This window comes from Chelonia mydas, chromosome 8 (genome assembly GCF_015237465.2).
Source record: "Chelonia mydas isolate rCheMyd1 chromosome 8, rCheMyd1.pri.v2, whole genome shotgun sequence".
In the NCBI taxonomy this organism is placed as follows: domain Eukaryota; kingdom Metazoa; phylum Chordata; order Testudines; family Cheloniidae; genus Chelonia; species Chelonia mydas.
Window position 1 is genome coordinate 20,810,031 of NC_057854.1, and position 25,312 is coordinate 20,835,342.

The window sequence follows — 25,312 nt, forward strand, 5'->3', positions numbered from 1 at the left end:
GTGGCTCAAATCTGCCGTTCACTCAGTTAACCTCATCACTGTCCAGCATGGGGAAAAGGAAGAAGAACAATCCCCGCAATCTCTGCTGATCCACCTAGTGGATCGGGGAAAAGGCCAGAGACCTTCCCCTCTGGTGGAACCCACAGTCCAGGTCAACTCCTCCAGTATCAAGTAGGGAGTTGGGGGGAGGATGGAGGGATTGGGGGAACCCAGGCCTGCCCTCTACTACGGGTTCCAGCCTAGGGCCCTGTGGAGTGCAGCTGTCTACAGTGGCTCCTGTAGCAGCTGCGTGACAGCTACAACTCCCTGGGCTACTGCCCCAGGGCCTCCTCCCAACACCTTCTTTATTCTCACCACAGGACCTTCCTCCTGATGTCTGATAATGCTTGTACTTCTCAGTCTTCCCGTAGTACGCCTTCTCACTCTCAGCTTCTTGCACCTCTTGCTCTCAGCTCCTTGAACACACGCCACAAACTGAAGTGAGCTCCTTTTTAAACCCAGGTACCCTGATTAGCCTGCCTTAATTGATTCTAACAGCTTCTTGATTGGCTGCAGGTGTTCTAATCAGCCTGTCTGCCTTAATTGTTTCCAGAAAGTTCCTGATTATTCTGGAACCTTCCCCATTACCTTACCCAGGGAAATGGGCCCTACTTAACCTGGGGCTAGTATATCTGCCTTCTGTCACTCTCCTGTAGCCATCTGGCCCGACCCTGTCACAATACATACATTTTTATGTAAAATTAACAAGTTTATTCTACTCTCATGACACTCCATTCTTCAAACAGATACTGATGCTATGCGGTCCTTCTCTTAGGCCTCCTTCCTCCTAGATAGTGGAATACTCATCTGTATGCAGATGAACACTGCAACATTCCCCATCCTGCTCACGTCTGTCAACCTCGTGCTTCTACCCTCAGCTCTCCACATGGCACAGTGCAAAGCCAAGCCCTGCAGGTGTTTTTCCCAAGCTAGGGTATGTGGTGTAGAGTCCATATCTCACTCTAACTGCAGTTTTGGAGGCAGCCAGCTTTTATTGTGTAAAATCCAGTGAAGTAGAGGAAGTAGTAGTGGGAAAATTACATTGAGTGGCATTGTATTTTAGGCTGTCTTGCTCTGAAAGCTGCCTCCCAGTTTTGCACTGGCTGAGAAAAATGAATTACTGTTTTCAAATTGAACCCAAATATTATTTGTGGGATGATACCCAGTTTGTGTAGTTAATCACCAATGATTCACCACATCAGGCCATTCTGTCACCAAGCTCTTCCACAATTAGAATAATAGAATAGAATCATAGGACTAGAAGGGACTTCGAGAGGTCATCTAGGCTGGTCCCCTGCACTCATGGCAGGGCTAAGTATTATCTATTCTAGAATGTGTGATCAGCAGCTCTGACATGGGGTTTTTTAAGCATGTGTTCTGTGTGCACCAGCCCCCTATAGTTTGCATTTGTTTGTTTTAAGCTTTCTGTAAGAAAAAGGTAACAGCTAGAAATGACACAGATCTTTAGACAGTTGCCCAGTCATAATATTTAGCACTTCTGTATATGTTAGCTCTTCAAAATCACCGTACAAACATTAAACAAACTTAATCTAAAGCCTTTCAGCTTTTGAGTGACTAGGACTTGACAAAACAGAGCTATTCCCTGTTGAGTTCTCTGCCCCCAGTGAAAAAAAAGACTTCATTGAAAATCAGCATCTTAAAAGAACCATTAAGGTTCTTTCAAAAGAACAGTCCAACCAAGGCCGCTGTAGTGACGCCCTTGTTACATCAGGTCTGGTGTTTAAGGCTGGTGTTGAATGAAGGGAGAGCTTCCCGTTTCGTTTGCATGTGTAAATCAAGCAGACCTTGCTTATTTTTTTCCCTTAAGTGCTCAGAGTTTAGGGGAGGACAGTGAATGAGATTCTGCTTATATCAAGTGTGAAAAAGCAGAAGCACAAAATCTATTCCCCCTGAAGTCGATAAGGCTACACGGGTGTAACTATCCGCAGGAACTGGCCTGTGTTCTCATTCCCTTCTCGAATCACTCACATTCCATGCTCACCCAACATTTTCCACTTGGGAAAGAAGTTAGTTTGAGCTGGGACAGAAAATGAGGACTAACTTTAGGTTTATTTAGCTTTAAGTTTTTGGAATAAAACTCAAAATAAATCAAATGTGAGGTACTTTTATGATGGATTGAACTGTTAGAGAACCAGCAAATGGACAGAACGTACATTTAGCCTATTCATTCAGTCTTTCTATCACAGCCTGCTGAGAAGTGGATTTAAAATCCTTGAGGGAGAGGGGATGGAGAAACCTATAACATTGTGTGTGGAGCTTCCTCCAGTGCTTTTGCAACCCCTTAAAAGCACAAATATGTGTTGGCCTGCGGAACTAGGCTGAGCATAAGGAAAGAACTTGGTTGCCAGTGCATCCCAGTACAGAAAAATACACCAAAGAAAAAAATTGGATTTCTTTGATTTTTAGTACAGTTCAGTATAGTATTGAACACAGTGCATCATAAATCTGAAGCCCCTCCATGGAAGGTACTGTAAAAGTTAGAGTACTGGTATCCAGAATGGGATGTTTTGTTTTTGCTACAAATGTGTGGGAATTCGTTCCTTATACATGGGAGGGGCAATAGCTCTGGCTGGAGCAGGATAGAATGTGCGCAGCTTCTGTGCAAGCTTCCCACCCTACCACTCTGGTACTGCCTCTTCCCACCGCCACCCCCTTGCCCTGCCCTCCCCACACACAGGCACTCACCAGTTGTCCAGAAATGGGATCCAGCAAGCATAGAAGCTGACAGGCACTGGGACCCAGGAGGCAGCATCCTGGAGCTGCCTGCCAGCCTCAGCCAAGGATGGGGACAGAGGGAGCTTCTTCCCTCCCTGACAGCTAAGCAGAGCTCCAGAAAAATCGGGGGTGGGGGGTCCTGGGTAGGGAGACAATGCCTGCTCATACTACACCCACGGCTGGCACCGGCTCCCGTGTTAAGCTCATTTTTAGTGTCTGGTCACCAATGTTAACCGGATACCCTGCAGTGTGTTCCTGCAGCACGGGGAGATGCAGACAGGAGGGAGTGGTAGCAGCAGGCTGCCGGCTGAGCTCCTTCCAAGCCACAGGGGGCTGCTTTGCCTTTCCTGCTGGCAGGAGCACTCCAGCAAGGCTGCATGAGCAAGCTTGCTCCCCCTCATCCGGTCCCGGCCGCGCCCCCTGCCCGACCAGTAGAGCCTAAGGCTAGCCTCATTAGCCTACTGGTTAATCCGGCCTTGCTTCAGAAGACAGGATACTGGGACAGTTGGACAACTTGTCTGACCCAGTATGGCTGTTCTTATCTCAACCCTCCTCCACTTCCAAAGGGGGCTCTCAACATTTTCACACAGTTTATTATAAATAAAATAAAAATCAAAACAGAAGTTATAACAAAAAAAACCTGCCACTTGAGAATCATTTTCTTGCTCCAAGTTCAGACTAAGCCTATTTCCAATGCTGATTGAGCTAGCCACAGCTACACTGCTATTTTTAGCACGCAACAGGGGCGACAGGACAGACGGACGAGTTGCCCCGAGTACAATCCTGTCTGAAAGCCTATGTATGTACTCAGTGTTACAAATAGCTGTGTAGCTGTGGCAGCATGGGCAATGGGACGGGTTAGTTGCCCTGTCGCTCATGCTGCCTAAGCTACACTGCTATTTGTAAAGCACTAAATCAGAGCTAGTGCAGGTATGTCTACCCAAGCTGGAAATCACACCTTCCAGTTCCAATGCAAACACATTGGAGCCGATCTATAATCTCTGTTAATTCAGTCACATCCCCAAAAACCTCCATTTAGGATATGGTAACTATTTCTATGAGAAGACATTGCATCAGTCAAAAAAAAAAAATGGATAGGGACCTCGTAGTTCAAGTCACAAGAAGACAGCCACAGATTATGAAGAATGGTGTTTAGCATCCACAGTTGGCCAATGAATGAAGGACGTAAAGGCGGTAGAGAAGGCAAAGACACGAGCATTCCATTCATCCAGTGTGAACGTTCACCCTGAACAGGGCTGGAACTAATTGCTGTCTCAAGGCAGAGTCCTGAAAAGGCTCTGAGAAGCAACCTTAGTCTTCAGAATGTTCTCCCTTTAGGATTGGATTCCTGATAAATTTCAGCAAGTGACCTTAACTCTCCCCAAATAGCAACAAGAAGCCAGAGAGGGCAAACTGCAGTTTAGACACTGAAAGAATGATATCCCCAAACTGAACAACATTAGATGGACTTCTGGTAGGTAACTGCTATCATCTCTGTACATCAGACATCTAACGAGGGAAACAGTAGACAGACAATATTCGTACATGCAGAAGCTACAGGGCACCTGTCATAAAATTAGGAGTGTCTCCCTAACCCTTTGTCTGTTTCTTAGCCACTTTCATGAACTGATGAAACTGTGTATAAGCAACTCTGCACAGTTCAGCTACAAGAGAGTCTAGCCAATGGCTTGGTTTTCAAGGTTGTTTTTTTTTTTTTTTAAATGTAATATTTACACAAGACACATATCAGACTCCTAAATTAAAACATTACAAATCTTTGTATAATGCAAAAAAGGAATACAAAAATGCAGAATAAGCAATATGTCCTTGTATGGGAACTTCAAAACCAAAATACACAAGGGATGGCAAGATTCTTACCTGCAGGTCAAAGAACTTGCTGTACCGTCGATAAATGACTTCTGTGGAACCATTGGACCAGGAGACTTTGATTATATACACCTGTGGGGGACAGAGAAGGAGATTAGAGAAGAGTGACATCAATAGAACAACCTGCACCATTCCTACAATACTGGAAGTTAGGGCGGCTTCCAGAGTCCCACTGGTAGATCCCAACGCAGTAAAGCATCTCTATTAATAAAGGACTTAAACACACACTTTAGTCCCACTGAAGTCAAAAGTTAGGCATGAGCTTCAAGTCCTTTCCTGCAATGGAGCTTAATGAATAATTTATCCAAAAAGACATCACACAGAACAAAATGTTCAGTTCATAATTGTGACCCAGATGGTTTACTAGCAGCATACATGGGCATTAGTCACTGAAAAGATTTCAAGAGTTCTGTAAGATCACATATACATCAAACATAAAATAAAACAAAGTCACACCACCACCAGACAGGTCAACAGTTAGTAGCTATACCATCACCCCAAGCATCCCAACCATGGTCAGAAGGATATGTCTACACCCACCTCCCTAGGCTTTGGAGCCTGAGCTCCAGCTCCAGCCACAGCTTCAAAGTGCTGTTTACACAGCGATTTTCAGTGCACTAGCCCGAGCCTCACTAGCCCAAGTCTCCTGATCTGTAAGCTTGCTCCCATGGGCTCCAAAATTATATTAAGAAATATTCTTAGTGCACTAGATGGTTACTCCTGAGGGCATTCTGTGCCAAAAAAATAAAAATTCTGCACACAATATTTTAAAATTCTGCAAAATACTGAAAATTTTATTTATCAAATAAATGTGGAGGCTCAAGCACAGCGCTGGGGAGCATAGGCCACTGGCTGCACAAAGGTGGGAGATCACTGTGCAGCTCCCCCAGCCCCGGGCACAGACTCGGCGGTGAGGCTGCACCCAACCCTGACACAGCGCAAGAACCCAGCCTGCCCCAGAAACACCCCAGGGCCCTGCCCCTCTGTATGGGCAGGCAGGCTCAGCAAGGCAGGATCCAAGTGTGGAGGGACTTAATGTAGAGGGTGTCTGTGTGGGGCAATCTGTGTGTGGGCAGCTCAGTGGGGGATACAGATGCACAGGGGCTTGTTGGGGGGTTCTGGGTGCAACAGTAACGGGACTCTGCAGGAGGTTCCAGGTGAAGATGGCTGGGGCTGAGAGACTGGGGGGGGAGGGAGAGTCTGGATGTGGGGGGGGAGGGGAACTGGGTGTGGGGGGCTCAGTGGGGGCTCCAGATGTACCTGGTTGGGGCTCAGTAGGGTGGGGATCCAGGTGCGGGTGGTTCAGGTGCAGGGAGAGTGGGGCTTATTGGTGGGAGGTGAGGCTTGGCAGGAGGGTCTGGGTATGAGGGGGTCTGGTTGCATGGGGATTGGGCAGCTCCCTGTACAGGAATCCCTCTCCCTGCAGCTGAGGAGCAATGGGTGCAGGAAGTGGGGTGGGGGAAGAGAGCTTGCAGAGCTTCCTGCAGCCAGGAGAGAAATCTGGGGGTGGGTCTGACCCAGCCCTGGATGCCATGCAAGGGAAAAGGAAGTCCTGTCCTCCCCAGACCAGCCGGGACCAGCAGCTGAGCCCAGCGCAGGGTAGGAGCCACCAGCTGGGTCTTCCCCAATCTTGCCTCCTGCCCCACAGTGATTTACCTCTCTGGCGGCTGCCCTGGGCACCCAAAACATACAGCTGGGGAGGGTCGCATGACCACTCTTGTGGCCTCCCTTTGCTTCCCCGTCAGAAAGCCATTTCTCTGCAGGGAAGCAAATAAATCTGTGGGGGACATAAATTCTGTGAATGTGCAGTGGTACAGAATACGTGGCACAGCACAGAGTTGTAGCCTGTTGAGTTCTTATGATCCCAGCAAGTTCATAAATTGCTCTGCATTTCCTCTAATGGATCTGAATGCCTTGAGGTTGGTTTACTTTTAACTTGTTTTAGGTCAGTTATCTTCCTGTTCTATAAAGCAATCTGTAATTAATTCCTGTAACTGTAGGTTATTCAAAGTGCTGGTGATGAACCAAGGGTTTTTAATTGGTAATGAATGCAAAAATAAGCAATTTTGATTCATCTGCTGTGGCTGAAGGCAGACAAATAATGGAATTAGGTGATGATTTGTTATTTAGTACTTTATATATTTCTCACAAAATTGAAGATGATCCTTGGGCTCCTGACAAAGTGCCAGCGTAGCTCTTGCTATTGCAAAGTTTGCGATACCGTGGCCAAAAGCAAGTTCACTTTTCCCTCCCCACCCCACTTCAACATATGCTCACATTATGCTGCCAGAAATTCAAAAGCCCACCCAACAAAAGATGAGGACAACTTTTGGAAGACCAAGGTTAACAGAAGCGATAAAACTTTAGATGATGCTTTGGCAGGAACATGGCTCAAGTATAACTGAATTAAAATATAATCCATTACATTTTTAAATTTTTTACCACAGAGAGCCATCCATTTCTCCAGAATGCAATCTGACCAGCATCCAGTGTCACTACTAGAACCTGAAGCTAAGACCAGGGGAAAGAGAAACACTTAACTATTTTGTCCATCACATATGCTTGGGTGTCCGGATACTATGCTATCCAATCTTGGAATAAAATTCATCCAGCATCTCAGACTGGATTGTCAATGTAAGACGAGCTAAAGCCAAGAGATCATAAAGGGGATCGAGAAGAGCTGAGTATTCTTAAGGGTGATGTCTTCAAATCAAGATTAAAAGGAGATGCCATGTGAGGAATCTTCTTCCTGTTCTCTGGATATGGGACTTCACTCCAGCACATTTTTTAAGAAAAGACACAGGTGATCATCCCAAAATTTAAGCTATTTCTCCTTCCCGCCTCACTTTATACACTGTAATGAATTGGGTAGTGTGTTATGGGCACCACTTCTGGTGATACCACAAAGCGCCGAGCGGCCCTAGAATGCAGCATCTGTGACAGCGATAAAAGTCTTCATGGATACAGATTGGTCAACTTAGGTTTACAAAGCCTTGGTAATCCTTTGTGCAGGTCTCTCCCCACAACCAAGGAAAAGAGTGCTTTCTCCATACAACTCTCAGTTCCAGCTCACCAGCCACCAGAGAGCACCTTTCACTGGTCAGTGCCAGCCAACTCGAACAAAATCAGAACACAGCATACATCTTTCTAGCCAGTAAAGCGTTAAGCCTCCTCCAGAGCACTTCCAAGCTGCTCTTAGTTTCCCACCAGGGTCTGCAAGGCAGCCAGTATGACATCATTTAGGTTGGCGGCTCTGCTAATATCACAGCTCACATCCATTCCATAGCATTTCACAGGGTTATATCACTGCTGGCTGCCTGCCTGGAGAAAGCCTGCCAGTGGGGCAAGAAGAAAAGCCAATTTTTCCTCCATTGTTTATTCCTAGCCTGCCTTTATTTTGGAGTCAACAGTTTATTACACTGGGATGTTAATCAGCTTGTGCAAAGCGATTTACTAGAGCCCAAGTGAATTTAAAACTCAGAGGGGAGATAAGCCAAGAGGTTTGGGTGGGTGAGGGCGCTGATGGCTTTGCAATCAAGAGGGCAGGAATATTCTTCCCTACTCCCCACTTCACTCATTTCGTTTAGGTGCTAGTCTTACTGGAATATCTGTATAACCGGTTTACACATTCCATTTAACAGCAGGACAGTCCTACATGGCACCCCCTGCCCCCAGCTCAACCAACAATCTGCAGAAAAAGCAAATTCTAAATATCTGTGGAAAATGCTGTTTCCATCAGCTTCCCAGCAGGGAGATAGCTTTAGAGCTCTTCCCTTGTGAATATTCCCCCCTTCATGCCGGGGTCCCATGTTGCTGACAAATGCATGTTACTCTCCTCAGAACCCACCTTATATCCCTCCCGTGGGCTATGTCAGCATCTATATATACTAGCCCCTGCTGGCCCAGAGGACAAGAAAACCAGACCAGCTGTCCCTTATGGTAATGGGGCCACTAAGGACCAGACTTTCAAAGGTATTTAGGCACCTAATAGGATTTGCAAAACTCCAATTGAAATGAATGTCAGTTCAGAATCTACCCTGTTTAAGCACTTCTGAAAAATCCCACCAAGTGCCAAAATACCTTTGAAAAAATATCTCACTCGAAAACCCACAGTTTAGGGCAAAACGGTGTTGGTGTGGCACCTCCCACCAGTGTACATCATCCAACTGGAAGAGCTTTTTGTAATGGGAGGTGGCTGGTGCTGGACAGAGGGTGCAAGTTCTGGGTCCACAGAATTCACTGGCCCAGCTCCCGTAAGGAGAAGCCTGAGTGGATTCAATTTCATCCACAGTGAAGCCACCCTAAGCCCAGTCCGAACAGCGCCATGTGAGGAACAGAGGAGAGGGAAGCGGACAACTCAACTCAGTGGAAAATGTTCAGTGGGACAGCCCTGCCCTGGCCTGTTGGTGTTCGGAGGTGGACAGAATTACTTCATAGAAATTGTCTGGAGAAGATCTATTATCCTCTGAAAACAGGATACCAAAACGAGCATCACCCCTTTTCCAATGGGAACAGAGGCTCCTCAAGGAGCAGTCCTACTGGCACTGCAACCAGCTCTCCCCTATTTCTCTGCACCCACCCAAAGTGCTCCATCCCAGAGTGACAAGCACAGCTGGGCTAAACAGTAGAGAGGAGGGGGGAAAGTCAAAGCTCAATTCCAACTTGCTCATTTCCTAGAGGGGTGGGGAGACTAGAGCAAACAGCGAAGAAGCCAGAAGGGGGCTGCAACACCATCACGTGCGATGGCCAGCAGCCAAGACTAACAGTCCCAGTGGTCTAAATATTTACAGGCCTTCCCAGGCCAACAGCAGGGTGTGCACAGCAGAGAGAAACTAGCTGATGCTGTGAAACCTAGGAACTGACAGTTCCTCTTTTTTAGAAAAGGATTCCTTATTCTTCCTCACTCCCAACCCAGTATCGCTAGAAAGTGCCAGCACCACCCTCCCATCCAGGCTGCTGTATACATCAGCTGTGTTAAACTTCAATTAAGTCTGATGCTCAGGCACAAAAATCTAGGGTTGGCATAAGCAAGCAGGACTGAGAGTTGTGCCCTCTGACACCACAGCTTAATTGGACCCCAAGACCCATAAGACAGCAAAGGAACTTCTAGGCTGTGCTCCTGAGATCTGTAAAAACACAACTCCTGGCAGGGACCTTGCCCTGACGAGGAACAGATGGTGTGGGTGCACAGCATCATGCCCACCTCACACACCATATATGAATAAAGAGAAGAGACCTCTAGGCTCAAGATGGTTCATGGCCTCAGATCCATTCTAAAGTAGAGGCAGCATGGACTATCTTTTCAGATATACTTCCCATTCCAAAGACAGGGGAGTAGGTCTTCCCTCCAGTTCCATGTTGATTTTGCTGGGCTGTGAAGGGTTCAGAAGTTGCAATGCGAGCCTTACAGAACAGAGCTCAGCTAGACCCTTGCCTAACTAATCGGACCTTCCACTTGCTCATTCCTTTGTGTGCTGAACGCTAAATAATCCTTTACACAAAATGGAGTGAGAGAAACATGAGATTCTGGTCCCTCTGACAATCACACCTGTGACTTGCCTCCCCCAAACCTCCCACTGAGCACAGAGTTAGGGGTACCAACTTCTTAAAAGTTAGTGAACAAGACTGGTGAGAGGCAGGCAGTATTTCCAGCTAACAGACATTTCTGCATATATCAAGCCTACTCCAACTGATCAAAGAAGTGAGAGATGGACAAAGACCTATTAGGTCATCTTGTGCATCCTATTGACCAGTGCAGGATTGTTCCCTACAGAGGCTCTCTCATATGACCTCCTGCATATCACACACAATCCCTTCCACCCCTCTGTATTCCTCCAGGTGGAGCTCAAAATGAGAACCTGCCAGTGGAAAAAGTGGGACCAAAAAAAAAAATAAAGAAGGGAACTGCCAAAAATGACAAGTTGCTAGAGAGATGCAAAGGACATTTGGCCAACCATAACAGAAATGAAAGCTGCCAGTCAATTATGATGTTAGAAATGACTCTGGCAAATGGAGGGGAAACATGCTGGCAAGTTACAGTGAATCAAATGCCTTCCTCCAGCCCAGAGGGAGATCCATACCCCCTCCCCCACAATGGGAGCATACAGCAAGGATGAGGAAAACCTTAGCTAGGTCTGCTGGCAATGGTACCCACCAGAAGTAGCATCACATATATAACTGAGAATTTCATCAGCTGACTCCAAATGCCACAGAATCATCAGAAAAGCAGAATGGATGGAACTATGAAAATCCCAAAGGAAAAGATCAGAAGCAGCCAAGCAATCCCAAAGTCCAGCACATCTCTGAGAATGGGGGGTTTAGCATTTGATCAGGAATTCAGTTCAAATTTTGTCTCTTCATGGCATGTTCAGCCCAGATTCCCACCCCACCCCACCCCCACGCTCAAAGAAATTAAATGTCCAGGGAGCATTGTCTGAAACTGGGATTATTATTTTAGAGACAGCTGGAGCTGGATCTTTGCATCGCCAGAAACTACACATTTGATAATTAATATTCCTTGAACTCCTGAAGTGGTTGAAGACCATAAAGCACTTTACAAACATTAAGTCTCACATTTTGCCTGAGGCACCCTTCCCCAATTTATAAACGGAGGCAGGCAGTTTAAGTGACTCAAACACCAAACCACTCATTCACTGGGGTTACTACGTATTACATTTGACTCTAGGAGTCTCTGCTGGTGTCCTCACCTAAGCCTGAAAAGGGGATATAAAGCACATACACCACGTATCAGGCTTTATCCCTCAAGCATTGAGCCAAAAGACAGAAGTCACAATAGAACATACAGCACCAGTAACAAGAATTCTCCCTTAGAGGTACCTTTCTTAGACAGTGCCCAAGAGTCAGGTAGCTACAGACATGGCTCCCTACAGGATTCAGGTTGAGTCCTGCTTTCCATAAAGCCCACATCCCCAACTTGTAAAACTCACCTGTGCCACGGTGGGCCAAAACATAGCCTCGGGGTAGCTGCATCTTAGGAAGTTCTAGTGTTCCTAAACTCATACTACAAGTCTCAAAGGGGAACAGGACCAGCCTACTTGGATGGAGTCTTCACTATGTCCCTATATAGAAATGCAGGATTAAGATCTGCTCTATGCATGCTGGATGTGATCATCTGGCTCATGTCAAGATGCCGACGAGTTAACTAGGTGTCCCTCATCTATGCTCCCATTTGGGCACAATCCTCGGTTTCTTCAGAGAGAGGCAAAGATACTTCACCTTTTATTAGAGCCACACGCAGTTACTAATGGAGAAGACACTTGTTGAGAATGACCCAGCAGAAATATGCAATCTACTCCATCTCTTATACTGTGCCCATCACTGAGATATCCCAGTGTCCAAGTGACCTGCAGCTGCATCTATAGGAGACAGTGTTCACTACCTCATGTGTGCATCCCAGAGTAATCCCATCAGCACCAGAAACCAGAGATCACTTGGCCCTGAGCACCACACACGGTACCAGAATAACCTCACATCTCGCCTCACGTCCCCAAACTCCTACAGCCAGATCCAAATGCAAAGCACTGTATTTCCTCCCTCATCTGTTAGAGAGGTTTAGGGCATATCTTCACTGCATTGTTAGCGGATGGTAGAACTCTAGTTTTGTCCCTAACCAGACTCCCATCCACACACAAACAATCTCTAGTTGGAGCTAGCTGGCCCACGGGGTTTGAAGCTGGGGTGGTGCTGAGCTGGAGCAAGTAATGCAGTAGGGACGCAGCAGCTTGAGTTACAACTCATCAGCTGCTAATCCAATCACCACGTAGCTCCAATGTAGTTTCTCCAGTGTGGTTGCTCTCACAGTAGCTAGCTGGAGTGGAGTAACTTAAGTGCACTAACTTAAGCTACCCGTTGCAGTAAAGAAAAGCCCTTAGTAGAGGTTTCTTGTGACTATTTCCTTCCTCCCCCGTCAAGACTCTTACAATGTAGTGCTTCCATACTGTAATGAACAAACTGGACAGTGTTAAAGTAGGCTTTTGCCCTCTACTGCACAGAACCAGTGCTGCTCAGCTGTGAGTCATAGCCCTTATGCTGCTAATGGAGATTCTTCCTGAGTTCAAGTGGTAGGGGCCTGTGTGTTTCAAGCAGGGAGAAGAATGTTCTCTCCCTGCAGCTGCTGTGAAATTCTGAGTGGCCATGCTCTGTACTGTGAGGCACACTGTGAAGTCATAGGTGGCCGCAGATTTGTCACAGTATTGTAGTACTGGCTGCCAAATGTAGAGTCCCTCCAAATTGATCCCATGCCAGTCAAGAGGCACAGTAGTCATTTACATCACAAAACAGGAAAATGTTGTTGACACCTGGGATATAATTTCCTGGGTTGGGCTCCTAGGAAGTTTGGTGCTGCTGACCCTTCACTGGTAAGAGTGTCAGTCCACAGACACTCAGCACGGTTACTAACACAAAGCCAGATATAACAACCTCCATCAGAGAGAAGCTGTCTGCAGAGTGATTTCAAATGGGTTTGAGCCTGTGTGGTCCTATGTCCAGAGAGACACTAAGTACAATAAACCTCTCTGTAGATTTTTCCACAATCTCTTTCTCCAGCAGCTGGAAAAGGGATCAGCCCCGCCACCTCACCCCCACCCCAAACACCAGGGAGACAATGCTACTCTTATCTCTGGGAATGTTGACTTGTTCTGCACTCCTAGAAAGCAGTGGGGAGAAATAATCCAAAGAGGCAGGGGAACCAAACCAGCTGAGAGAACTGACCAAAACAGAGCAGGGGTTAACAGAAAAGATGAAGGAGCAGGAAAATTATAAGAGGAAAAGAAAGAGACGGGAGGTGACTGGAAACAAAGAAAATTCTTGGCTGCGTGCTGCTTGCTTTTGGCCCCTGTCCACTGGTCTCCAAGCCCTTTTCCACAGCAGGAGTGCAGGGCTGTGGAGGGGAAAGTGGAGATCTCTCTAGCTTTCATGCTGCAGGACAGTTGAGAAGCCCATCAGATGCCTCTCTGGGCCAGTGTCGGGCCAGTGTCAGGCCAGGAGAAGGGAGACAATCTGACAGCTCCATTTACTGGCATGCTTGGCTGGCTTTGAAAGTTTTGCTATTCCCTTGCGCCTGCACAGCCTCTTTCACGAGCCAAGCAAGTGAGAAGCACAGACGTTCTGGTTCAGGCGGCAAAGACAGCACCGGTGGGGAGCGGGGGAAAGAGAGGAATACTTTCCAGCAAGAACTGCAGGGCATCTTGATCCTCCATGTTCATGTTTAATTTAGACAGATAGAGATAGAAACAGCAGCGTTAATGCTGCAGGATAGTGGGGTAAGGAGAAGTCAGGAGACCATGGGATGAAGATGGGCACAGTAAGAAGTAGGAGGAGACAGTGAGATGAGGATGGATAGAGTAGTACCCCAGCATGCCAACAAGGGAAAGCAATCTAATTGCCCACTTGCCCCAGAGTCTGCTGGACTATATATCTCAAAACACTTAATTGCTTGGATTCACCCCTGTTTCAACTCCCAAGGGGTACCAGATCTCCACATTTTGCTGCTTTATAAATCAGATGGGGCGAGGCATTATCTGAGTGAAAGGAAAAGGAACAGCTGGTCTGAAAAGCATATGCACCCGTACTGTGATCAGAGACCCCGCTTCCTGGGCTTCCCTCACCCTTTAGGCAAAGATTCCTCAGTCCCAAGACACATACACTCGTTTGTTTGCTACGAGTCACACGGAAGGTCAAACATATGGGTTCTCTTGTTTCCCCATTTCCCAGTGCTACATGGAATGGATGAAAGAGAGCTCCCCTGTCAAAAGAAAGGCTGTGCAGGACCCTTGATTCAAAGATCTAATGTCCTTATCTCTTTCAAAGAATTTTGTAACTGCAATTTAACATGAAGACTACTTCTGTTTTTAGACCCAAGCACAGAGCTTTCCCATTAACTTCCAAAGGGTAGGTCTCTGACTGAGCTGGCTTGCTAAAAATAGCAATGTGGCAGTGACAGCTCAAGCAGCAGCACAAACTAGCCACCCGAGGAACTAGCCCAGTGCTGCTGCGGTTACATGGCTATATTTAGCGAGCTAGCTTAATCAAAGCTAGCCCAAGTATTCCTACATGTGCAGCAATTACATCTCCTGATTGCAGTGTATACATACCCTATGTAACCACAGGCAGAATTTGGTCCTCTACAGTTTTGTTGTGCTAGGGTATTTTAGGTAGTCAGTGTTAAGACATACAGACAGAGAAACAAAACTAGTAGTACTTTACATTTCTATGGTGTTTTTCAGGACCCAAAAGTGCTTCACAAACATTAATTAAGCCTCAGTCCCTAGGGGGAAAGCAGGTAAGGACATGGAGAGATCACTGTAGTGGGACATAGCAGCTATTTAACACCACACAACAGACTAGGACAGAGAGTAAAGACGGGTCCAAAATGCCATGAACTTTGGGGGAAGCCGGTGCTCCAATGGTTTCAAATGTTTTGCCTTGAGACCACAACTGACAGGAAAAGAGCAGCATCACAGCCAATTGAAAAGAAATGTCACATTTTGCAATGACGCCACAGCTGAAGGCAACACAGGAAGTTGCTAAGGGACCTTCTAGGAAGTTGTGATGGAAAGGACCTTTGAGCCACCCCTTGCCCTTTACCAGGATCAGCCTGCCTGCCAGCAGTAACCCCCTGAGTGAATCGTTTCAGAGTAACAGCCGTGTTAGTCTGTATTCGCAAAAAGAAAAGGAGGACTTGTGGCACCTTAGAGACTAACCAATTTATTTGAGCATGAGCTTTCGTGAGCTACAGCTTACTTCATCGGATGCATACTGTGGAAATTGCAGAAGACATTATATACACAGACACCATGAAACAATACCTCCTCCCACCCCACTCTCCTGCTGGTAATAGCTTATCTAAAGTGATCATCAAGTTGGGCCATTTCCAGCACAAATCCAGGTTTTCTCACCCTCCGCCCCCCCACAGACAAACTCACTCTTGTTGGTAATAGCCCATCCAAAGTGACCACTGTCTTCACAATGTGTATGATAATCAAGGTGGGCCATTTCCTGCAGAAATCCAGGTTCTCTCACCCCCTCACCCCCCTCCAAAAACCACACACACAAACTCACTCTCCTGCTGGTAATAGCCTATCCAAAGTGACCACTCTCCTTACAACCTGCATGAAAATCAAAGTGGGCCATTTCCAGCACAAATCCAGGTTTACACACACAAACTCACTCTCCTGCTGGTAATAGCTCATCCGAAGTGACCACTCTCCCTACAATGAGTGAGGAAGTTTTTCCTAACATGGAGGATTGAACCCTCTCTTTCCCAGTTTTTATTCTATAATGAAAATCCTAGTTTTCTGTGTGACCCCTGGATGGATTCCTTACCAATAAGTCATTGTTCAACCACATATTTCCCCAGACTAAGCATACCCACCTCCTTAAATCTTTCCTCATAGGACATTCCAGCCATACCCCAAGTAAATGTGGTCATTCTCTCGAGGATTCTAGGACTTCCAATGCCCTTTTAAAGCTACGCAGCCAATATGGTTCAAAAATAATCCAACTATACATGGTGACTATGGATGCTATCCAACTGACTAAGTTTGAACCACAAACTCTTTATTTCAAAGCTCAAGGGGCACAAAGTCTCCAGGCTGCCACTTCAGTTTCTGCAGGTGGCATCTTCTGTTCAGGACATTGAGCAACTGATAAGTTATTGTGGTTCTTTAGATCAGCAGTCCCTTGGTTCAAGGAAGTCACTTCTTTAATGATTCTAGATCTGGTTTCAGATTAGTGTTATGCACATTTTATTTGGCAAATGAAGCTACTAGTAGCTGGTTCACTGTATCTGATAGAAGCTCTATGACTGCCTTGCAGAAAAGATACCTTCTAAGCTTTAAAGAGTCTGGGCTTTAGACCCAAACATAATTTACCTTAAAAATCATTTTTAGGTCAACATGGGGAAAACTCCTATGAATTGTAAACATCAAGGGCCAGACTTTCAGGCAAATTTGTGCATGTGTTTTGCATGCCAATCCAGTACTTTTTAAAAGTATCTGGGTAACTATATATGCAAATCAGACATCTGCATGGGCATTTACCCAGCTTGCAGCAATACTCAAGGTAACGTGTGCGTGCGCACGCGTGCACACACACAGTGCATGTGTAATTTGCAACAATACACCTAATCCGGACACTAGTTTTGTGGGATTCTTCCCATGCACACACAACCCAAAATATCATTATGCTACAGTGAAATCTAAGGAAAACAAAAAACCCCCTCACCATTTCTGTAGAATACACAGAGTTTTGTTTTGTGCTCTGCAGCAGCAGTTTACTATTTAAAAACTATAACCTGAGAGGAGTTCTAACAGAATTGAGGAGAATGGGATTGTACAAATGAAAGCAGCAATGAGGTAATGACAAATTATTCACCAATATCACAAAACATGTTAACTGCAGCTGCCTTAAAATGAAAATCTCTCTGTTTGCTTAACAGATGAAAACTAGATTTGGCAGGGAAAGTTTACTTTTAGGCTTCTAGGAGGGTATTACAAACAATGGAACTATAAAAAGAAACTGGGCAATATCCTTTAAAGGAAAATTTAGTCTATTTCAACTAGCAAACTACAGATTAAAAAAAAAAAAAAAAACCATTCATTTATCAGAACCCAAGACTTGGCAGAGCAGAGCAGAATGACAATCTGCCATTCTGCTGCTTGTAACGATTATTTTTAAACTGTGCTCTTGGACTTTGCCTCTTACGATTTGCAACATAGCCTTAGGACACACTCACTGGCAATATCCCACAATGGCAGAGTCCTGAAACAGAGCTGGAGTCTCTTACAACACTGTTGGAATGGAAGGGTCACTGCAGGGTTACTGTCCCACTGCATGAATGAAATGGTGTCACTTAGAATTTGGGCTAGAGAGCTGTAAAGTCCAGGCAATCCAGCCTGAGGAGTGAGACCAGCCCCTTCGTCTTGCAGAAAAGTTAACCTCAAGAAGCTCTGCAAAATGATCATTTTTTTGCTACTTCCCCTCCATTTCCAGACAAAGTATGAAGAATGCTCAGCAAACTGAATGGTCTGATTATATATCAACACATAGGGATGTCTGGCTAAGGGTACGTCTATACTACCCGACAGGATTGGCGGGCAGTGATTGATCCAGCGGGGGTTGATTTATCGTGTCTAGTCTAGACGCAATAAATCAACCCCCAAGTGCTCTCCCGTGGACTCCTGTACTCCACCACCGCGAGAGGCGCAGGTGGAGTCGACGGGGGAGCAGCAGCAGTCAACTCACCACAGTGAAGACACCGCGGTGAGTAGGTCTAAGTACGTCGACTTCAGCTACGTTATTCACGTAGCTGAAGTTGCATAACATAGATCGATCCCCCCCCCACCCTCCCAGTGAGGGCCAGGCCAAAGAGAAGTTGCCATGCCAGCATCACAGTACTGTTTTACAGCTGGCAAAGCAAGTTCAGGGCTCACATCCGTGGAGCAGGAAGTAAGGCTGTAGTGTAGACATAGCCTATGTTGGCATAACTTATGTCAAAAAAACCACTCCCCCGAGCAACGTAAGTTACACCAACATGTGCACAGCGGTCTGTCAGCGGAAGAGCTTCTCCTGCCGACATAACCACCTCTGAGCGGCAGCAGTTTCATTTTGCCAATGGAAGAGCGCTCTCCCATCAGCAAAGACTGTCTTCACCAGACATGCTGCAGCAACACAACTCTATCGGTACAGCTGCGCCACTGTAGTGTTGTGCATATAGACAGGGCCTTACGATTCCAACATTCCTCCCGTTCCCCATAGCATATCTGCTAGTGGGAACAGGGCTAGTTTGATAGAAGTGGGAGGCCTATGTGCTGTGAGGAATCCCCAGCTCAGTAACACTGAAGAAGAGAAAGCCTTCCAGGATCCCAGGGTTTACCACAGCGAGGGGAGCAGGAAAGAGGAAGGCACCTCCCACAATTGGCTCTTGGGCCAAATCTTACTAGGCTTGCTCACGAGTGGGCCCATCAAGGGGCACAACACTTCACACATGTGTAATGTAAGCAGGATTGAACCTCTTCAGTTTTACCCATTGACTGAGCCCTTTTGAGTGCAGCTGGGTTCATTCTAAATCATCTGCAGTGCCCAGGTGCTTTCAGGCTTTGTCTAGACTAGGATTTAAAGGTGTGACGTCCACACACATTAGCTAGCATGTCTGAACAGACTAATTAAAGGCCATGTCCACACATATGCTCAACTGGCAGAGTTAAAGTCTAGTGAAGTTCCCAGATTTTAGCATGTGTTAAAGCCTACACTTAACTATTCAAAAATGTTAGGCTAAAAAGTGTGATGTCAGCTATCCTATCCTCAGCCACTTGGGAAGGAGGTTGAGAAGTGCCTGATATCACTCAACAATGATCTTTCCAACCCTGTGATGGCCTCTGAAGTGACTCATGAATGTTCCTCCTTAGCCAGAAAGGCAGCAGCCAGATGGGACATGGGGTCAGGAGGGATTAGAAGTGGATGGAAATATAAAGGCTCCATAAGGGATGCTGAGACCTTCTCCCTGGAAGCTATTGTGTGTGTCACTTCTCTCTCTCCTGGAAATTTTGCAACCCTCCTTCTGCTGTTAGAACAGCTCTAGCATATATGGTTAAGACAGCGGCAGAGGGATGCGTAACACACACACACACACACAGTTGGCGCATATGCCAGCAGAGCTGCATGGTATTATTTCACTCCCACTGATGAGACACCACAGACTCACTCTTCAAAAAGGGAGACACCTTCAAAACAGAAGGCACCGTATTTCTGCCAAATGGGAAACAGAGCTGAGGACGTAGAAGCTTTTGTCTCTGGCTGCACAGCATTGCACCTTCTACTGTGCTCAGATACCATGGTGATGGACACCGCATAGGAACCTGAAGAAAATAGGTCTTTCCAGACCTCAAAAGCTGGGGAGTAAGACCAGTTGAGTCCTCTCTTGACCCAACTTTATTGGGGGAAACTAATATCCCCAGTTTCTCAGAGTGGTCTGGGTGCAGGTAATACAATTGACCCTTTGTCCAAGCTAAGTAAAGTCTTTGTTCTAAGTGGGGATATAAATGTCATGGGTCATTTACAGGTCAGGTCACAGCGCTGGGAATGGGGGAAAAGAGTTCCTCCACACTCATATATGATGCTAAGTGGCTGCCCTTAGGGGACGGAAAAGAGCAGGTTTATGCTCAGAAATGAGATGCTTGGAAGCAAAGGTTTAGTACGTATACTTTGTGGCTGGCTCTGATTTGCCATTTGCCAGCAGATACAGTCAAAAGCAAGATGACTCAGCTGCGTTCAAAACCTATTTTTTCCAGCAAAGGAGGAGGGGATGATTCTATATAATTAACTGGCTTGGTGAATCTGCCTGGTTCCTATTGATCTCTTCAGATCGGGACAGCACTCTTCTCATCCACTCCAGCACCAACACAGCTCTGTGAGGCTCTGCTTTCCGGAAGATTCTAGACACTTCCTAGGCACTGATCCAGCTTTGAGCCTCCTTGGCTTGCCCTGTTTCTTAACTCCATCCGAGGAGAACTATTGTGGAGGAATAAGACAGGATGTTGAGACTTGGGGGGTTCAAAGAGGGGAACCTCCCAGGAAGCAATGAGTGGATGAGCAGCACACAGTCAATCACCAGTGACCAGTTAAAGAACACACCTTCCATCCACATTCTCCTCACAAGCCAGAAAGTTTCAGGGCAGGATGTTCCACCACATTAAGGGTTTTATCCTCCAAATTGCACATGTCGAGTAGTGATGGGAATTGTCCATACCACAAAGCCAACCAGAATCCCGCTAAAATGTCCCCATCTCCATTCCCACCCCCAAGAATTCACGAAAGATTTTTCTCTGCTAGAAGACAATGAATGTTACCAATGCTCCTGATTCCATCTGATCCCCTGGGACTTTCTCTTTGTGGAGGTATACAGCAGGCAGCAAAATGACCTCTCTGGCTGATTAAAGAACAGAATGGATGAGTTCCAAAAGGACCCCTGTCCAGTACCTGTCCTTGGTTGGAAGGACTGGTGGCAATCACACAAGAAGCCTGGAGGGGAAACAGGGACTCAAAGACCTGGAGAATTCCCAACCCCAGGTAAAGAGGCCTAGAAGAATGAGGAATTAGACACTCTTGCAGGTATCCTCCACACACCTACAGAAACTGAGAACAGTTCAGTAGTTACCTAGTCTCCCAGTACAAAATACAGAAACCGTAGGAAGCTAAGTTGCCTCACATATACATTTTCCAGGAACGATAATGCATCCTCTAAGTAAGATGAGCAAGCATGGTCAACACAAAGTAGAGGGGGAAAGAGTTGTGAGTTTGGGGGCTGGAGGAGGAAAAGCAAAGCAAGGTTTGTGTCTGCATCCTCGGGGGCAGGGGAAGAAAGCTTGGGTCTGCTTAGTTATTGCTATGTTACCAGACTTCTGGTTTTACCTTGCTGTTTGCTCACTGCCACATGGTAGCTTCGCTAGCAAACTGTAGGCAAGAGTAACCCAGAGAGGTACCTTTTAAAAAGGTATCAGAGGGGTAGCCGTGTTAGTCTGGATCTGTAAAAGCAGCAAAGAGTGCTGTGGCACCTTATAGACCAGGGGTCAGCAACCTATGGCACGTGTGCCAAAGATGGCATGCGAGCCGATTTTTAATGGCACGCTGCTGCCTGCCGGGTCCCGGCAGGCAGCAGCGTGCCATTAAAAATCCTGCCCGCCCCGGCCCGCTCTTCTCTGCGCCTCCACGGGTGCAGAGTGAAGAAGGTTGGTTCTGCCGGTTGCTGCTGCAGGGCAGGCAAGGTCCCCCTGCCCCCCCTCCTCCCCCAGCAGGCTGGGTTCCTGCAACTCCTCCGCTCCCTCCCTGCCACCGATCAGCTGATGGCCAATGCGAGGGAGGGGGAGAAGTGGAGAAGAGGAGTGGAATCAGGGCATATCCCCTCCAGCCCCCTGCCATGAGCCGCTCTGAGTAGGGGGCTGGGAGCAACCCCACAACCCTAGCCCAAACCCCCAGCCTCCTGCCCTAACCCCTGCACCCCCTCACACACACCCAGCCCTCTGCCCTGACCCCTGAACCCCCCCACGACCCTAGCCCTGACTCCACCCCCCCTACACATACCCAGCCCCCCCACACCCCATGCCCTGACTCTTGCATCCTCCACATTCCCACGCCCACCCTGAGCACCAAACGGGAGCTCCTGCACCACCACCACCCCCCGCACGCACACACACACACTCCCACCTTCACCCCTTGCACCAAATGGGAGCTGCCCAGGTACCACACCACACCCAAACCTCCTGCCCCAACCCTGAGCCCCCTCCCTCATTCTAGCTCCTGGCCAGACCCTACACCCCAACCTGCTCTTTCACCCCCAGCCCTGTGCTCAGTGCACTCCCACCCTCAGCTCAGTGCAGAGAGAGAGGAAGAGAATGGGCTAGAACCAGGGAGAAGGCAGGTACCCACTCTATGTGGGCAGGGCCGGGATCCCAGACCAGCAGTGGGCTGAGCGGGGCCGGCAGCCGGGACCCTGGTTGGCAGAAGCCAGCGGACGGAACCCCAGACCAGCAGCGGGCTGAGTGGCAGCGGGCTGAGCCACTCAGCCCACTGCCGGTCTGGGGTCCCAGCCACCAGCCCCGCTCAGCCTGCTGCCGGTCTGGGGTTCTGGCTGCCGGCTCCTTGCCGGCTGGGGCCTGCGGCCGGGACCCCGCTCAGCCCGCTGCCGGCCTACGTGAACGGAACCCCAGGCTGGCAGCGGGCTGAGCGGGCCGGCGGCATAAGATCAGCATTTTAACTTAATTTTAAATGAAGCTTCTTAAACATTTTGAAAACACTGGTTTACTTTACATATGACAGTTTAGTTATATACTATATAGACTTATAGAGAGAGACCCCTTCTAAAAAACATTAAAATGTATTACTGGCCCTCAAAACCTTAAATTAAAAGGTGAATAAATGAAGACTCGGCACACCACTTCTGACAGGTTGCCGACCCCTGTTATAAACTAACAGACATATTGGACTCTTTGCCATTTTTAAAAGGTAGCATTTCTTCTAAGAACTCCGGGGTGTCACAGCTCAGTCATTATTAAAATGCACATTAGTGGAAGGAGAGTGTCACTCAAGTTCCTAACGTCATAGCCTAGACCATACAGGAGGTGCCTTATGTGGTGCAGAATTAACAGTGTGTGCGTCACTGGACTGTCCCATGTTACGGTTATGCCAAGGGGAGAAGCCAGCTTTAAATTTTGTTAGTTATATTTCAGGGTTTTTTCATAAAGTGTCCACAAGGTATTAGGAGGTCCCTTGATCTGTAGTTTATAGAACATGGGCAGCTCACAGTGAATCCAGGACAGAACCCTCTAGCTTCACTTCACAGACACACGTGGGCGGAGACAGGCAGTGCAAACAGGTTTAATTGAGCTCCTTGATTGTTATCTAGAAAACAAGTCTGTCCCAGTTTCAAAATAGGCTGGGGCACAGCAACTCAGAACTCTGCAACTGGTGGATTTTAAAGGCCATGTTACCAGCACCAGTCCATCTACCCACTAGAAAACAATGTACTAATGGCACTTTCTGGGGTTCTATTACACCAAACCTGTCAGGTACCTTTCCAGCATTATCATCCTTTCACTATGAGAGGAACTGGGTTGCAAATCACAAACACTGGGAGTGCAAGTTCCCAACATTAACCATAGCTTTGTCTGCTAGGGGCGTGCCTGGGGTTCTATTATACACTGTGCACTGCGTAGATTTCCCACACTACACTGGACTAAATCCAGCAGCATCTCAGCTCCAGAAGTGGTTAAGGCCAGATACATCAGAGGAAGATGAAAAGTCTCTTCCACACCAATAATATATCACGCTGGGGAATTTATTCCCAATCATTAGTTAAGTGCAGACATGTACAACACTGTACAAGACACAAAGACAGAGATGATCCCTGTCCCCAAAGAGCTCCCAGTTTAGCAGGAATATACTGAAAATCGGCACTGGAGCAACTCCCTGACTGATATTATCAATTGGGCATTATGCATGGAAGAAACAAACAGCCCATGCAGACTGTAGGACTCACGGCTATTAAAAGTGGAACAAACCCCCACATTCTATAACTACAACAAAATGGCTCCCCAAAAGCAGTTCATATCTGCACCCTGCCAAATCCGGCACTGCAGATTTCCATTTCACAACCCACAAGGAGCCAGAAAACCACCGTTCTGTCTGCACCTCTGCTCCCATGTTATCCTACAGTCCTCATCACTCCTTGTTCTTCTCCTCGCTTTCTTGGGTGCTGCCCCTCACACTTGCAACAGCCACCAGCTTCCTGCATGCCACCTGCCTCTCTCTTTTTCTAGCCTTCTCATGCAGACTTCTTCAGCCACTACATCCCCTGTGCATTATTAGCCATTGGCCTGGACACCCTACTGGGGCTGGATTACAACCTCCTTGGGCAAAGGACTTATTTTGACATGGTCTGTAAAGCATTATGCACATTTGCTGAGCTAAATAAATAGCAACAACAGGCCTTTGCCACTAGGTAGGCGGAATATCAGAGAGGAGAGAGCAAGAGGTCCATTCATAGACATATCTTGCTTCAATGGTAATGACATAAGGCAGGAGTCGGACTGCAAGTGCTCCCAATAGGCTTGCTCTCCCAGGCAGAACCTGACAGTTCGGTGTTGCTGTGAGCTGGTCATGATACATCAAGACTAGGATTCAAACAGCCAGCAATGTACGCACTGGGTATGGGACGTGTGAATACGAAAAGACTCCCTGCCTTTGCCCTTCTCAGGCTATAGAAATCCAACATGCATTTTTTAACGTTAGCTTCATATATGCACAGAGCAGTACAGTGCTGCCTCCTGCGTAAAGCAGGACAATTTAGGCCAGAGCTGAGATAGCAGAATTGTCTGAACAGCCATCACTTTCCTTTAAGGGATCACAAAATCCGCTTGCTAGCCAGGGAGGCAGCTGCTCTCCAGACTTTGCTCCAGCAACTATAATCTAAAACAAACTTTTAAAAAATGACTACTACAATTCTGTACCAAGAATCTCTACCTCCCACGCTGGGTCAGTGCTTCGGGAACCAAGGAGTCAAACTTCTCCAGAGAGGAGGTCCCTGTGGTGAGCAATATGTAACCCTTCCCCTCCCAACCAAAGAAGGTCCAAAGGGAATACTGGCCCTACAACTAGTACTGTGTGAAAGACACACAGTGCCCTGCCTTTGTTTAGTTAAGACAACACAAATGGAGAGCGGCGGGGGACCCTCATGCACTCCACCAGCCCAAGAGATAGCAGCTCCCTACTGAAGAATAAACTCTTTTCTAAGTGACTAACTAGTAATACTAAGAAATTGTAAATGCAACTAACAGAATATTGCAATTGCAATGAAGTCCCTGTTAAGTTAAGGTGGAGGAAGAGGGTAGTTAATTACACACAGTAAAACTTGAAAAAGCTACCCGGATCCTAAGAAGATCCCCTTTGCTAGAGAAGCTATCACTGTAACCAGCATTTTCTTTCAGGACTTTACCGAGTCCCACAAGGAAAGGGTTGGCAGGCTCCCAGCCCAGCAGCACCAGGGAGGGCTAGTTTTGGTCTATTTGGAAATAATTACAGAAAGTCAGAAACCTTAAAGTGCTCCCACGCCTTTCCCAAAGGACCTGGGGATGGTTTT

The 25,312-nt window shown here is 47.1% G+C and overlaps 1 protein-coding gene across 2 annotated transcripts in view; it reads right to left on the bottom strand.

Annotated features, from left to right (window-relative positions):
* The window catches only part of SH3PXD2B (SH3 and PX domains 2B), a 116,832-nt gene that overhangs the window by 91,013 nt on the left and 507 nt on the right, over window positions 1–25,312 (bottom strand). For both annotated transcript variants that reach the window (XM_037907221.2, XM_043520883.1), the window contains one exon: window positions 4,654–4,734. In XM_037907221.2, the coding sequence (XP_037763149.1) occupies window positions 4,654–4,734 (81 nt within the window). The remainder of the gene's footprint in view (window positions 1–4,653; window positions 4,735–25,312) is intronic.